Genomic DNA, 15,873 nt, shown 5'->3' with positions numbered 1-15,873 from the left:
AATCCTCGCTCACCTGCAACCAGAGACCCGTTCCCTGCAGATCAGGGACCCCAGAAAAGTCCGTCTGCGGCACTCAGAAGATTCAAGATTCTGAAATTTATGACCAAACACCTCTCCCAGTGGTTATATACGCAGTACAAACTTGCTAGAAGAGACTCTTCAAACACACAGCCACCTTGAGTTTCCTAGGAACCCCAATGTTTGTGAGTCCTCCCCCAGGGTTGCTATGTTGTTCCTCTGTTGCAGCTGTCAATCATCCATGTTCCTTTTAGTAACCCTGATAAATGTTGGCCCAAGCTGAGCTTGGATGGATTTCTTTGGTCTGTTATTGTCCTTGCTCCCAAAAAGTAAAACAAAGTCTGTTGAATATACCAAAAGGCAAATTTTGAAGGGAGGCTAAGCCATCTTGAAGAACTGTGACAAACATTAGACTGGGCTCAGGCACAGTTGGGCCATCACCAATGCACTAGAAAAAAAGATACAAGGAATGACAAGGAACTGTGGGGCCAGCTTTGTCATGGTTTCTTAACTGCTGCTTTATTGGGAAAGTCCTTTTAAAAGGGGTTGATACTAGGGTCTGAATGAATGTTGTCTACATCCTGTCCCCTTCCCTATACTAATCCACAAAGCATATTTATGAAAATGTAGGACATTAGGTTGTTATTAACAACTTCTTTGCTTGTATAGCTACACTTTTTTTTTTTTTTTAAGACAGGATTCTACTCTGTAGCCTAGGCTGATCTCAAACTCACTGTAATCCTTCTGCCTCAATCTACCTCTCAAATTTGGGATTACAGGTATGTGCCACCATGGCCTGGCTATATTTTCTACTTATATTATAATCAAAGGTATTTTATTATGGCGGCCTAAATTAAAAGGGTTGACTATTTTTAACAAAGGTAGCCTGAAAAGCATTTCGAGTCTGATAATAGTCATGTTCTCACTTAACAGTGGGAATATAGTTTAAGAAATGAGTCACTAGGTGACCGTGTTGCCAGGTGACTCTATCACTGTACCAACACCACAGAAGGTATTTTATACAACCCTAGCCGGGATAGAGGAGAACTTGCTCTGGAGAGTAAACCATTCTCCACTCCACTTTTCTAGCTTTTAATAAGTTACCGGCCTTCACCCACAGGTTTGCAGGTTTGTCACTTCCTTTCAAATTCTCTAATCTTCAATCATTTTAGACCACCCAGAGTTCTCGGGAGCTCTAACAGGTCTAGTCTTCTCTTTCAACGTTGTAGGCACACCCTGCTTTGGCAGTGGTCATCATGATGTCGAGGACACATTTTTGTCAAGTCAGGTGATTACAAGGGTATCCAGATCTGATATTGACCTTTCTTGAAATATTTGTATTTCCTTCGATGAAGCAGACAACTTATGTCCCACCTGTTCTTGTTCTGAGGGTACAGCTATGGGAACGGCTGACTTAATAAGCAGTAGCCATCAGTGATGCTCCCGCATCAAAGTCCTTAATGTTAGTTTCATTTCTAGGTCAATCACTTGATGACAACTTACTGTCAACTTAACAGTAGACTGTGTATGCTTTGGGCCATAACAAACAAACAAACAAAAAAACATGAGATTTAATCAAGCACAAGAGAAAAATGATACATACAACAGATGTGGTACACAGAAGATGAGGCTGCCGCTGGCTTCTGTTGAAACACCATGTGACTGTACTCTTTTATGAACAATAAGTAGGAAAATGACTTGGCATACTCTGATCTGTCTTCATAAAAGGGTAAGTTTGCTCCTGGTACCTGAGAGCAGGCACTTAGACCTGAATATGGCGCTCTCATTTTCTCCAGGACTGAACTGTTTTAGAGGAATACTGGTGGAGAACAGAAGAGTGTAAGCAAAGTCAGCAGTCAGCTCTGAATGGGCCTGCTCTACTCAGGCTGTAAGCCAGCAAGCACGATAGCCACCTTCCAGCATAAGAACAAAAGCTCAATACTAGTCTATGGGAAATAGGCACTTACACAAAATTGTTTTTAAAATAGGAGTTTTTTGACACTTAAAGGATTTCATTCCAAACTCTCAATTATATAATTACAAAACAAAATCCATGTTTCACGAGAATATCCTAACCCTAACATAAAATTCAGATCACTTACCACAAAGTTAGACAAATGTATAAAGAAACAAAACAGAAAGCATATTTACAAATTTAGACTACATGAGACATTGTGAAGAATCTTTAACAACACTCTATGTACTTTTACAAACTACATTTAAAATGATGAATCTGTAAATAATGTGGGAACGGTCATAGCATAAGAACTTTAACCTTTAAAGCCCAAAGTTATGTTGAAGACTTTAAATTAAAAGTAATGATAAAAAATTGCAACTCAGGTCGGTGTGACAAAGACTTAATGCAAGGATAGATTGTCTAAGTAAGGGCAAACTATCCCTATTGAACTTAGTCATTTAGTTCCCCATGAGTATAAAATATTAACAACCATGAAGTGGATTAAGCTAATTACAAATTTTGTTAGTTTCTAAACAACTAAAAGGGGTCTTTGCACAGTCAGTCATACAGTCTCTTTCTACCCTTGTGTGGGTATTTTTGTTACATATAAAATCCTCATCCAAAACAATTTTCCCTTCACTTCTGTGTTTTGTTTTTAAGCAGAAAATATTTTTAAGCAAAGGGACACCTGTTCTCTAGCTCTCCCATTGAGCCCTGGAAGGGAAAACAAACAATTCCCATTTGTTCCTCTACCTACGACCACAACATAAAGCAAAGTGATCCAGCTCCTAGTGTAGTGTCATGTAAAGCCTGTGTCTGGGACAACATTTCATGCTAGTCTCCTGCTATATGCTGAGCACAATTATTTACATTATTGACAGATCTATTCAACAATAGTGTCATCCCAGAGCTTCCTTCAGCAGCACCTAAAACAGACGAGAGCAGCGGCGTCTGCGAATGGGAACATCAAAGACCCTCCTCTGTCTCTCCTCCCCTTCACCCTCATCTGACTCGTTCTCATCCTCATCTGATTCATCTGATTCATCCATGTCTGCCGAGTCATCATTTTCTTCTTCCTCCTCCTCCTCAGCTTCCTCCTCCATCTCTTCATATTCATCAGGACCCATTTCCTTAAAAGAGAAAATCTTCTGATGAGAAAAATGTCCATCAGTTCTTACAATAATTCTATGGCCTAGACCACAAGTAACTAGACATGCTCGGCACAAGTTTTCACAGACCTAAACAACACAATCTCATGATGCAAGACGCAGCATGTTAAGTAATGCTCAGTATGCTTTTAATGGTAAACACATCTCACTCAGGCAGTGGTTGTTCTTCACATAGTAGTTGGTAATTCATACACAGAGGTAGGCATACTACCCACTAGTAAACCCACAATAAAGTTTTAATGAACTTATAGTAATATGGCTTATTAATTCTTTATAAGTCTATCTGCTTATGGACACACATGTGAAAATATTAATCAGATATGATCTCTAATGGTTAATTTTTATGCACAGTTCCTAAAAGGTTTTTTATTGAATTCCAAAGACACATCTTAATTTAAACATCAGTAGCCTCTACTTTTGAAAATGATATATTTTATTTTTTCAGTTGCTTATAATAACAATAGTCAATAATCTTCTCTTGGTTCCTGTAGTTGGATACCTGGGAAGCACTTAATGGAATACTTCTGGCTTCAAGTCTCTTATGATGCTACAGCTGAATGGTGACTGGACCCAAGCTTCACCTCAAGGGCTTCTTCACTCCCATGCCTGGTACCTGGACTGGGATGATCCAAATATCTGGAGCCTGGAGTGGGCACTTCCTTCATCCTTGACACTGGATCTCTACATGCCTTCTATGGCTGCTTCATGGGAACTGGACTTCTCACACTAGTTCTCAGGACACCAAAGGCACATGTTCCGGGAGAAGGAGAACTAAGCTAAAGGCATACTGCCCTTTCAAACTCAACCTCTGCCACATGTCACTTTGCTGATTCCCTAGAGAGGTGCATTCCTAAGACCATTCAACACCATAAGAAAAGGGAGACTCTAGGACAGGAGAGCTGAGGAGCATGCAGTGTCAGAGCATGCAGTGTCACCTGGAATGCCATTCTGTTTAAGCAGGCATCTCCAATCAAGTTGTGGCATTGACTTGGCTGCCAATCTTCTCTTACACACATCTGAAGACTCAATGAAGTGTCTGAACAGCCAGGGTTCAGCTGCCCATCTGAGTACTGAGAAACTTAGTGCATGATGTCAGCAAAATCCCCCACCATGGCTTTTACTGCATTAATATCATTAGCACTACTCTGGTCCCTCCTTTTTAAGACAGGCTCTCATGTACTGAGAATGGCTAGTCTGACCTCATTTATAACTGCTCTCCCCTTGTTCTCCACACTCAAGTCTCCTTGGATCAAACACACTAAGCCCACAGTTGCCTAAGAATTCTTATACCAAGTATTTCTTTGGCCAAATATTATTCCACAAATCTACTTGGCTCATTTCATCCCTTCTATATTTCTACATAGATATTACCAAGGCCTTTCCTAACACATCTTTAGAACAGAGCCCAACAGGGACTCCCTTTAGCCCCTGCTTTTTTTCTACCACATTTGTTACTTGACCCAAGAGTTCATATTCGTTTGTTTCTCCCAATTAAAATATAAAATCCAAGGCAGGGGTTTTGATTATATTGTGTGCTACAGTACTCAAGACACTTGTTGAGAGCAAATGAGAATGTAGGAGAAAAGAACTGTGTTATGTATGATTTATTATAACACAACAATAACAATCAGAAAACATACACAAATGTGACTTTTATTTCATTATTTTTAACTTTAGATTATTTTTTAAATCTAAGGAATGAAGACTTCAAAGTTTTGCAGGAGGGATGGGAAAGGCTTTGGAAATCTTAAAACATGATTATCAGGTAGTATGATTATTATACTAATGAAGAAAACAAGAACTACTAAAGGAATCAACTGTGGTTAGAGAGAGAAATAATCTGATGATAGTGTACGATCCAAACAGCAGATAAAAGAGGAGCAGAGAAGAATGGACATAAAGAAGCATTCAGAATGTTCATAGTGCCCTCAATCAACAAGCACCATAAATGCCCTACACAAGGACATCAGTAAACTAAGCAGAGAATATTTACAGTGACAAGCAAGTATAAAGGAAAAGAAATTATGAAGCCTAGCAATTGCTCAGACTGGTGGAGGACAAAAAAAAAATGTAAAACACAAGTCAACTTCCATATCAAGTAGGATAATAGAAGAAAGGTCAATAAACATAACCCTTTTGTCTTTTTTACGTTCAGTAAAATAAGTCACAATTCTCATTTTTTCTAATGATTCTCCATTTTTGAGAAGAATACTTTCTGTAAAACAGGTCAACTACTTTTTCTTGTAGCTGAGCAGAAACTAAAGCTTTAAATAAATAAATACAGTTGAGAGGGTTGAACATGTAAAGGGTTTATTTATTGTAATTTTAAAAGGAACTGATACTTTTATAAATGTCCTATTTGAATTTCTGATATGGTACATACTGACATGACCATGTAAACAGGTTCTTAGGCATCAATGGTTTTTATACATCTAAGGAGGTGATGAGACCCAAAGGCTTGAAAACCACTGCCTTTAAGTAAAGCCCATACTTTACATCCACTGAAACAAACGTTAAAGACAAGCAACAAAAGCAGCAAGCTGACCACGCTCAACTGCCTGCCCATGCATACCTCAATGCTCTTAACTTAGGACAAGGAATGTTATTAAAGATGAATAAGAATTAAAGAACTATTTCCATAAACAACAATCCTAAGCACTGGCACACAATTATATAACTTCAAAATGCATGAGGCAGATCTAACAAGAATAAAGTAAGCAATGAACAAAGCCATTAACTAAAGATTTCAACAATCTCTTCAATGGCTGAAGTAACAAACGTTTAAAAAAAGGACAATAAATATACAGATGACTTGGCAAACACTGGCAAACAGTCAGTCAGCTTGGCCTGTCATAGAATAAATTCTCACATGGTAGAGTAAACATTCTTTTCAAAGACACAAAGATCATTTATCAAGATATAGAAATTCTTCACATAATTTGGGGTCATAAAACATTAAAAAATATTAGCAATACAAAGTAAGTTCTCTAACCACAATAATACTAAAACTCAATAAGCAAAAGATAACTAAAATCTTCCAAACACTTGAAAATTAACATATTTCTATGCAGTCTTAAGTCAGTTACAAGGGAAATCTTAAGTATTTTGAACTAAATATTAACCAAAATATAACATATCAAAATTTGTACAATACAGCTAAAACAGTGCTTAGAAACAGGAAAGGTCTACAATCAGTAATCTATACTTCTACCTTTAAAAGCTACAAGAAAAGTGAATTTAACCCAAGGTAAGTAGAAGAGAAATAAAGACAAGTACACCAAGAGCTGAAATAGAAAAAAAATCAAACTACAGAAAATCCATCAAAACTAAATGTTGTTCCTTTTGAATGATCAATAGAAATGTGGCTTAAAAAAAAAAAAGATATAAATCACCAATATTAAGAATAAAAGAAGGTTATCTGACTGCAGCTCTTGTAGCCATTAAAAAAGATATCAACAGAATATTTTAAGTATCTTTATGCTAGTAGATTCAACATTAGATGAAATGAACAAATTTCATGAAAGGCACAAATTACCAAAACTGAAACAAGATGGAATAGAAAATATATGTATTAAAGAAATTAAGTCCATATTTTAAATTTTCCCCATAAAGCAAACTCCAGTTCCAGACAGCTTCACTGATGAGTATCAACCATTTAAGGATGGGATGGTACCACGCTCATATAGGTTCTGGGCTAACCAAGAATGGAAGTCTGGTCTGGTGTAGGCCAAGAATGGAAGTCTGGTCTGGTGTAGGCCAAGAATGGAAGTCTGGTCTGGTGTAGGCATGGTGCACACATCTAGCACTTGGGAGGCTGAGGCAAGAAAACAGTGAGTTTGAGGCCAGTCTGGGCTACATAATGATACACTATCTCAAGCACTCCTCTCATCCCGTTCACCCAAGAAAGAAAATGGAAGTCTATTCCAGAGAGTAGCAAGTTCTCCATGCTGAGAACAATGTTACTCACAAGAGTGGACTAGTATAGGTCCTTTTCACCACACTGCATACAGTGCACAACGGCTTAGCATCATTCTTATCTTTCAAGCGAGAGATGAGAATGGATCCTCTTCCAGGAAGGTTATTGGCTTGTCCACTTTTCTAGAATTACCTCAAACCTACCCACTCCAGGAGCTGGGAGGGCATCTTCTAAGCATTCAATGTCTACAACGTAGGTGCATTCTGAATATACTATTCTCAAATCTAGCAGAGTACTTCACACACTCCAATCATTTTACAGCCCACGACTTAGGGCTACTGCTGTACCTATCACAAAGTAGCCTTAAGAATGAGATTGGTCAAATGTGTCTGGTTGACGTGAAAAACAATCCCAGAAGACTGATAAAAGCATATTCCTACCCAGTAAGTCCTCTATGGAAATCTCTACAGGATACTAGCTTATTTTACTAAATGGAAGTTTTAGTAAAAATACTGTAGGAAATTGTTTTCCAATACTTGATGACAAAAGTCAATTTTAAGTGGTCTGATTGGTGTGAAGATGTGAAAATCTTCTAATACATTCAGGCCACATAGCTACTATTGGGAACAGTAGAAAAAAGTTTAGTCTGCAAAATGGATAATAGTAGGAGGGACTAAAATAAGCGTATTGTTCATCTCCCTTTATATATTAGTACAACCCTAAGATACTTCCTCAAAATGTCTACTTTTTTTTTTTTTTGGAGGAGGGACATCATTATAAACTACTTGTCTACCTAAACAAAGATGGTCTTAGAATAATTCTACAAAGTCATATATCCAGCACTAGAAAAAAAAATTAACTTACCAATCGGGCTATAGACACCCTGAATGTTGGACATGCCATGTGGAATCGGGGGATGGCAACATTAAAGACCTTGTCCTTAAAGTACAGAAAATGGAAGGTGTAATACCCTTCCATATAGCCTGATGTTGTAGAAAATGTGGTGCAGCTTGTGTATTCGTATATCCGACCTGGGCTAATAATTGGAAATTCACCTGCAGAGAAAACAGTAACAATAAACCAAAATATAAAATTTACTTCTTCCTTTTAGTGACTACATTCTCTGGATGTTCTGTAAGTAGTTAGAAAGTAAACTGCACAATTAGGAAAAAACAAAACCCTAAGAGGATTACAGCAAAGTGCTGACGTGGGCATCATGGGGGGCTGCCCCTCTTTGACAGTTTTGAGTCAGATTTTTGAGGGCTGAGACTTTCTGCACATGAAGGGCAGAGGACAATGTGTGGGGAATTGTCTCCCTTCCATCACGTAGGTCCCAGGGATACTAAGGTTTGGTGGCATTTGCCTTTGTCTGCTGAGACCCCATCAGTCCCTGGCATTTTTTTATTCCCCAAATTCTCTACAGGTTAGCAGGTGGGGAATAGCTAGTAAACAAAATTTAAGAGGGACACTTCCCCCCTCCAAAAAAAAGTTGTTTAAATCTTTAAAACACAAATAGAAAAGTGTCACAGTTGAGACAGAAGCTAAAGGTAATATAATTCCTATAGCAGCAAGAGACTAAAACATAAGGTTGTGAGTGCATCCCTAATGATCATCTGGATACACATCAGTTACAGAGGAGGGTCCTCATATCAGCAATCAAATGACAAAACATACAACATTTCAAATACAATTCCTTAGCACTAGATTCTCTCTCTTTTTTGAGATTTATTTTATATTGCAGTCAGAAGTGGTGACACACACCTTTAATCCCAGCACTCAGGAGATGCAGGCGGATCTTTGTGAGTTCACGTCCAGCCTGGTCTACATAAAGATTTCCAGAAAAGCAAAGCTACAATAAAACCCTGAGTCCAAAATTAATACATAAATAAAAATAATAAAAACTTATATTTAATTATGTGTTATTTAATGTATGTGTGTGTGCATATGTGTACCTGAGTACAGGTGCTCACAGAGACCAGAAGATGTTGGATCCACTGGTGCTGGAGTTACATGTGGTTATGAGCCACCTAATATGGGTGCTAGGAACTTAACTTGCGTCTTCGGAAACAGCAGCATCAATAATAAATATGTGCTACTAATTTGAATATCACTTCTAAAATTGATAAAGATTATCAATATAAGTATTATTTTCTTACTGTCCTGTGCCTCCTAACTCAAAGAACATAACAATTACAATCAAAAAAAAAAAATTAAGAACACAAGAATAACAATCAGGGAACCCTAGATAATCCACAGAAAGGGAAATCCCTAAATAACTGAGTTTGCTCTGGCTTTAGAAAAGCTGACATTTCAGGGACTGAAATGATAGGCTAAAACCTCCATTAATTACATTTATACATAAACTTATAAACAGTCTACCCTTTCTTTGAAACAACCGACCAAGAATGTAAATCTTGGGGACATACCAACTACTCCAGGTCCCTGGACTTCTTCCACATCCCCTTTAGCGTTTGTTATCCTCCAGTAGCGACTGTCCAACTGACAGGCCTTCTCAGGAAGAGCATCCCTTGACATTTCAATCCTGGAGAAAAGGGCAGGGCATAGATGTATTGTCTTCCTTTTTTGTTTAAGTACTACAGCACTTGAATTAATACTATGAAAGACTTCCAAAGAAAATTAATAAATCTAACCCAAAGTCCACGTTAGTCCTAAGTTCTCAAAGGCACTGCTTTAATTAGGCTAATTCCATGCCCCCATGAAAATGCTTTCACTGAATTTATACATCCATTATTCAGTAAGAACCAACAATAGAAGGACTACATAAATAAATGCAAAAACAGCGGAAGCAACTATCTTTGGCTGCTCAAATAAATATTCATTTGGCAGACACTTTCTAGATTGAGTGTCATGAAAAACTTCTGAAGAACTCATTCATTCATTCATTCATTCATATAAACCTATGCAACACGATATTCTATAGCTTCTAAAAAGCTCAAAGCAAAATGTCACCAATTACTGGAATTATACTTTCATTTGTGGAATTATACTTTCATTTGTTTCTAGAGGCTAACATTTTCTTTCTCTAGGAATCTGCCTCTATTTTCATGCTAAGTACCCTGTAAGGGCAGGAAGGTATTTCTATTTTAATAAAGTCTTAATTTTAAGCAGGATCTAAGTAAAAACAAATATCTAAACTATGCTTGGAGCATGGGTTATCTTTCTGCCTAAGCATAGAACATTCCTAACTACAGTAAATTAAAGCATTTTATATTTAATCAAATCAAACATTTAATACTATGTGTGACATATAAGAAACACTGCATAAATATTTATTACATTTTAAAATTGAATATAGATAGGCCATATGAAAATTTAAATGCATGGTTTTCTGTATGGCAATGAACTAATCAACTTCTAGATTACATTACAAATCTAAAATTGATCTTTGACAATTCCAATCTAGTAGTCTAGTCCCTGCAGTATCTGAAACAATCATTTATACTCAGGACACATGCAAAAAAAAAACCAAAAAACCAAAAAACCATAACCTGTAAAAGTCCTTGTGAACACTGTATTATAGAAAATTTATTAACTTTTCTGAAAACTTCATCAAGAAACTATTTTTCAAAGTGTGCCTTAGCAGGATGGTAAGGTGGCCCAGTGGATAAAGGCATTTCTTGCCAAGCCTAACAACCTGAGTACCATCCCCAGGACCCACATGATAGGAGAGAGCCAAGTCCTAGAGAACCGCCTACACATGCACACGCAATCAATTATAAACGTAATTTAAAACATTCAAGCGTACTTTAGAGCTAGGGAGGTAGTTCAGTGGGCACAAACATAAGGACTGATGTTTGGAGCCTCAGAACCTACTTAAATATTGGATGGGCATGGTTGCCTACTTATAAACCCCATACTCATAGGTAGCTGATCTAGATGTATGGGCAAGCTCTAGATTAACTGCAAGACCTGCTTCAAAACCTAAGGTAGGTGGTGACAGAAGAAGACAGTTGTCAACCTCAGGCCTCTGTGTACACATGTACCCACAGATATGCAAACATACACACTAAAAAATAAATATAATTTTTGTTGGTTATGTTTTTCCAGACAAGATTTCTCTGTGTAGTTCAGCTGTCCTAGAACTCACTCTGTAGCCCAGACTCAAACTCAGAGATCCACTTACCTCTGCCTCCCCAATTCTGGGATTAAATAAGTGGGTCACTACCACCTGGCTTTTTATTTTTTATTAAAAGATAAATAAAAATAACCCTTAAATGCACTTCATGGCTAGGCTGTAGCTCAGTGATAAGAGTACTTGCCAAACATGGACAAGGCTCATGGTTTGATTCATAGGACCATAAAACAAAATAAAAACCAAAACCCATAAAATTCATTTCACAGATCACGTCTAAATGGAGCAACAACAACCAGCCAGCCATAGGATGGTGGCATGGGAACGGAAAGGGAGTCTTACGATTCAGATATAAGATGGTTGAAGACTTGTTTGGTTCTTTCTCTGCTTCCAGGCCACCATAAAGTGAACAGCTTTGCTCTGTGGCATTAGTCTACACTTCTAGGACATTCTGCCTAGTCACACTTGGGCCCAGAAATGAGAGAGCCAAGTGGCCATGGGCTGTAGGCTCTGCAAGTCCTGGGTCACCAAAGTTGATTCCTCAGGGGTTTGTCATGGAAACACACTGACTGAGCACATAGTCCCACTTACAATTCTCACCTGATTCGGTATGTGAAGAAATAGTGTGGTGGATGCACAGAGCTAAGTTCTGGCAAAAATGATGTGGACACGGAAACTGTAATATCTCCAGTTGTTGCTACACACTCTGGATCATGAATATATCTAGCAAAGAAGAAAATTAAACATGTTTAAATTAACTAGCTTCAATTCTTACAAGGTTTAAAAAATAAAGTACACTTTTCTTCTTACCTATACTTTTAAACTTTAAGTCATATTTGATATAACTCTACTGAACTTGAACTTTATAATAGTGGAAAACCTTGGTGCTCCTGGTTCAGTATAGACAGCAATCAAAGATCCATGGTCAGTGATTCAAACCATGGATCAGCAATCAATTTTGAAACCAACTAAGGCTTCTCTGGGTTTTCAGTGCTATAAAAATTGGGGAGACTTTTGAAAACTAACTATACTATTAAATGACAACTGTGGACTATGAAAATATGTTAGAATGTAAACATATTGAGCCTCTTATGACATATACTTAACCTACTGTTTCTGCCTTGAAGGCTACTATGATCTAGTATCACCTATATTCACCTCTAATAAAACATTCAGTTACAGAAAATAAATGTTTGCCAGGAGTTAGTTTACCTGTTATTCAAAATAAACCTATTAACTGGCGAACTTGATTGTCTTGCAAAGAGAAATTATGTAGCTACTGTCAAGCTACTAAATCACATTTAGCTTATCCTCTTGATTTTTCAAGACAAGAGAAATATTGGTTGATTAAATGTTTGGATGTTCTGGTTTTGATATGAGAATGATGAAACAGAGATACAGGACAGTGAAGTTCATTTCTTAACCTTCCATGGAAATCTCATCTCATGATAGGTATTTGAAATAGGTAGCCTTTTCTGACTTACAGTTGTTGTAATCACAAAAGCCCCAACTGAAATACCTGAAAATCTGGTCTCTGATGATGGGGAAACCACCTGATACAACACTGTTGACGTAGGATGTAAACCAGTCAGTAAAAGTAGCACCTATAAACCAAGAGGGGGTAAGTACAGGGAAAGGAATCAGCACGGGAAGCAAACAGCTCGTTTCGCTATGCTTGAGGTACGATACCAAAACTAGAAATAGTTATAGGTATAGTTTTGCCATTATTCTATTAGACAAATTTCTTTTCCCAATTCTTATTTACTATGACTGTGCTATATACTCAATTATGTGCATCTGTGTGCACACACACACAGAGGCTGAAAGACATCCCATCCCATCCCTGCCCCATCACTCTCCACCTATTCTCTTGAGACAGGGCCTTCCTTTGTATGTGGAGCTAAGCTGGCATCCAGCAAGCCCCAGCAAGCCTGTCTCTGCCCTATAAAATCCTGAGATGCCAGGCATAGGCACAAGCCCATGGTGGGCAAAAGCCACACCAAGCTTTTCCTTAGGTACTGGGACTTGAATGCAGATCCTCATGCTTGCCCATTAAGTTCTGAGCTGTCTCTCCAGTCCTTCTGTTCTTAATTCTATATACATTATTTCCTTTGTGTTCCCCTACCACCACCATCCTCAGCCCCTGCCTAACTTTTGTTAGGGAATTCTACAGCTATTTCCACCTATTTGGTTATTGTTTGTTTTATACTCAAATTAATTGGTTTTGGTAGAGTGATAAAAATATTTGTCTATTAATTTTATACAGAACAAAGGAAATAGTTACATCTAGGAGAAAAGCATTAAGGCAGGCTACCAGGCTCCTACTCTCAATGATCAGGATTCATCTTAGATACATCCTGGTATACACTCGAAATATTGGCACAAGCCAGGCTTAGTCTGGATATCTTCCAGAGACTTGACATTGTAAAATTCTCAGCATCAGGTTAATACCAAAGTGGTCCAGATGCTCATTTCTTTTCTTTTTTTTTTTCCTTTGGTTTTTTTTGAGACAGGGTTTCTCTGTAGAGCTCTGGTCCTGGAACTCACTTTGTAGACCAGGTTGGCCTTGAACTCAGAAATTCACCTGCCTCTGCTTCCCAAGTGCTGGGATTAAAGGCGTGAGCCACCACACCCAGCTCAGATGCTCATTTCTACAGATTCAGCTGCACCATGGTCCATGTCTCACTGACTAACTCAAAGCAGAAAACAATTATTATCACATCAGTCCAGTTTACACTATCTGTCCTTGATATACCAAAGAATCCACGACAAGCATTTAGATGAAATAAGCAAAAAATTCTAGGTAATACAAAATAACTATTAAACCTCATCATTTTATTTGACAGTACCGCTAAATACCTAGCATATATTTAGTACTTAGTTAATATTACTCAATGGATTTCTTTGTAATCTGGTTTTAATTAACCCAGGTCTTTACTGAGTATCAGGTGTTCAATTTATACCACTAATTATGTTTTTAAATTATTTGTTGAATGATAGTTTATTTTGTGTCAAAGCAGAAAAGCATGAAAATGAAAGAAAGAAACTCAGAGCCCAACAGCAATCTCCTTACTGACCAGAAAGCCCTTAATTAAACAGACCAGCACTGCTCGGCTAAAGCTGTGATGGTCGCCTCTGAAAATACTCTTAACCAAGACACCCATGAAGACAATTAGCACAGGCATGACATTGTGATGGTGCTTAACTAGAAACAAGACACTGAGTTGAATGAGTTCAAGTAAGAATGAGTTGAAAGCCAAGGCCTAAATGTAAACGCTTGCACAACATGTGTAACATGAGACCTTTTCAGATACTGTGAAGTCTATCAGAAACCGAACCATGTCACAGTATGAAAAAACCAGATACTCATTTTCTGTTCAAGGTTCCAACTAGAAGATAAAATTAAAAGATATTTCTCTACTTAGTGCAGGGGATTAAAACTGGGACCTTGCACATGCGAGATACATAGTCAACCACTGAGTTGACCCTGAGCATCTTGTGTATTATGAGTGTATAGGGAAATGTTTAAGTCAGAAATCCCTTTAAAAAGCAGAGTCAATACAAAGGAAGTCTCTGGGAGTGAGCAGAGAGTCTCAGCAGGATGAGACCAGACCAAGAGCAGATGGTGAGCTGTACTTCCATACAGACTGAAGAGTTCCCCCAAATGACAGTCATAGTTTTCACTTCAATTTCTTGCTTTGAGTTCTGCCCTCACTTCCCACAATGCAGACTGTGACCTGCAAGCTGAAATAAACCCCTTTGCTCCCAAGTTGCTCTCTATCAGGGCAACTATACCTTTTACCTGAAAGGTATATAGGAACTATATATACAGAACACTTCTGCATCTGATTTCTGTAAAGAATATTAAAAACTTAAGTATGCACAGGATATGAACTTTTTTTTCTAAACAAAATACAAAGAAAGCCCAAGGGCTGCCCCTCTGAAGAGCAGACACAGAACTTTATAAACTAGGAAATATTAAGAAATGCAAGCATAAGATGGCCAGCTGTTCAAGGAAGTCAAAAGTTGCCCCAACTCATTTTCTTTTCATAACCAATAAGAAGGGAAAAGTGACTTTTCTATATTTCTCTTACCTATGATAAACATGTCAATAGCAGCAGGATTCCGAGCCATTTGGTCCTATGTGAAAAAAAAAAAAAAAAGATACAAATACATTTATTCTTGTTCCTTATTAGATCTCAGGGAATAAAGCAAAATAGATAAAAATAAATAAACTGAGTGTTCTAATCAATCCTCAAATATTCCTTGTTATGAATAACTGTCTTCTAAGCCAAGCAACTACCATCTTGAAAATTTCAGGTGCAGCACCCCCCAACCCCCTCTACCCACACACAAAAGATCATTCCAGCTTTTCTGGTTGATGGTTTGCATCCCATCTCCATAGAGAAACCTAGAAGGACACGAGATTCTTACCTGAGTATCAAGGTGCTCCCTACCACCTGTCATATACAGAGGTAGGAGAAGACTAGGGCTGGGCTCCATCATCTATTCAGCTATAGGGAAGTCCTCATACCTTCTGGGTAAAGCTTTTGAGATGCAGCCAATTGGAAGAGGGGTACCCACATGCCTATAAGTAGTCCCTCACCTAGTCATCGGTCCCCAGAGTGAACTTTGGTGGATTCACGCCTTGGTTTGCCATTGGGTCCTTAAGAGGATAGGTAGGTGGGGCTGGTGAGATGGCTCAGTGAGTAAGAGCACC

The 15,873-nt window shown here is 38.0% G+C and overlaps 1 protein-coding gene across 2 annotated transcripts in view; it reads right to left on the bottom strand.

The window, feature by feature from the left end:
- Positions 1-1,570: 1,570 nt before the first annotated feature.
- Fbxo3 (F-box protein 3) overlaps positions 1,571-15,873 on the bottom strand; it is a 34,839-nt gene continuing 20,536 nt past the window's right edge. The window contains exons 6-11 of one of the 2 annotated variants that reach the window (XM_021192220.2): positions 15,248-15,293; positions 12,673-12,757; positions 11,754-11,876; positions 9,487-9,602; positions 7,925-8,115; positions 1,571-3,105 (exon numbers count right to left, since the gene is read on the bottom strand). In XM_021192220.2, the coding sequence (XP_021047879.1) occupies positions 2,902-3,105; positions 7,925-8,115; positions 9,487-9,602; positions 11,754-11,876; positions 12,673-12,757; positions 15,248-15,293 (765 nt within the window). In that variant the 3' untranslated portion in view covers positions 1,571-2,901. Of the gene's footprint in view, positions 3,106-3,985; positions 6,959-7,924; positions 8,116-9,486; positions 9,603-11,753; positions 11,877-12,672; positions 12,758-15,247; positions 15,294-15,873 lie in introns of those variants that run through there. The other variant, XM_029536292.1, reaches the window with a different exon arrangement.

The sequence above is a fragment of the Mus pahari genome, chromosome 3 (genome assembly GCF_900095145.1).
Source record: "Mus pahari chromosome 3, PAHARI_EIJ_v1.1, whole genome shotgun sequence".
Lineage (NCBI taxonomy): Eukaryota > Metazoa > Chordata > Mammalia > Rodentia > Muridae > Mus > Mus pahari.
The sequence above is the reverse complement of the archived record's forward strand: the minus strand, read 5'-3'. Positions and strand labels throughout refer to the sequence as shown.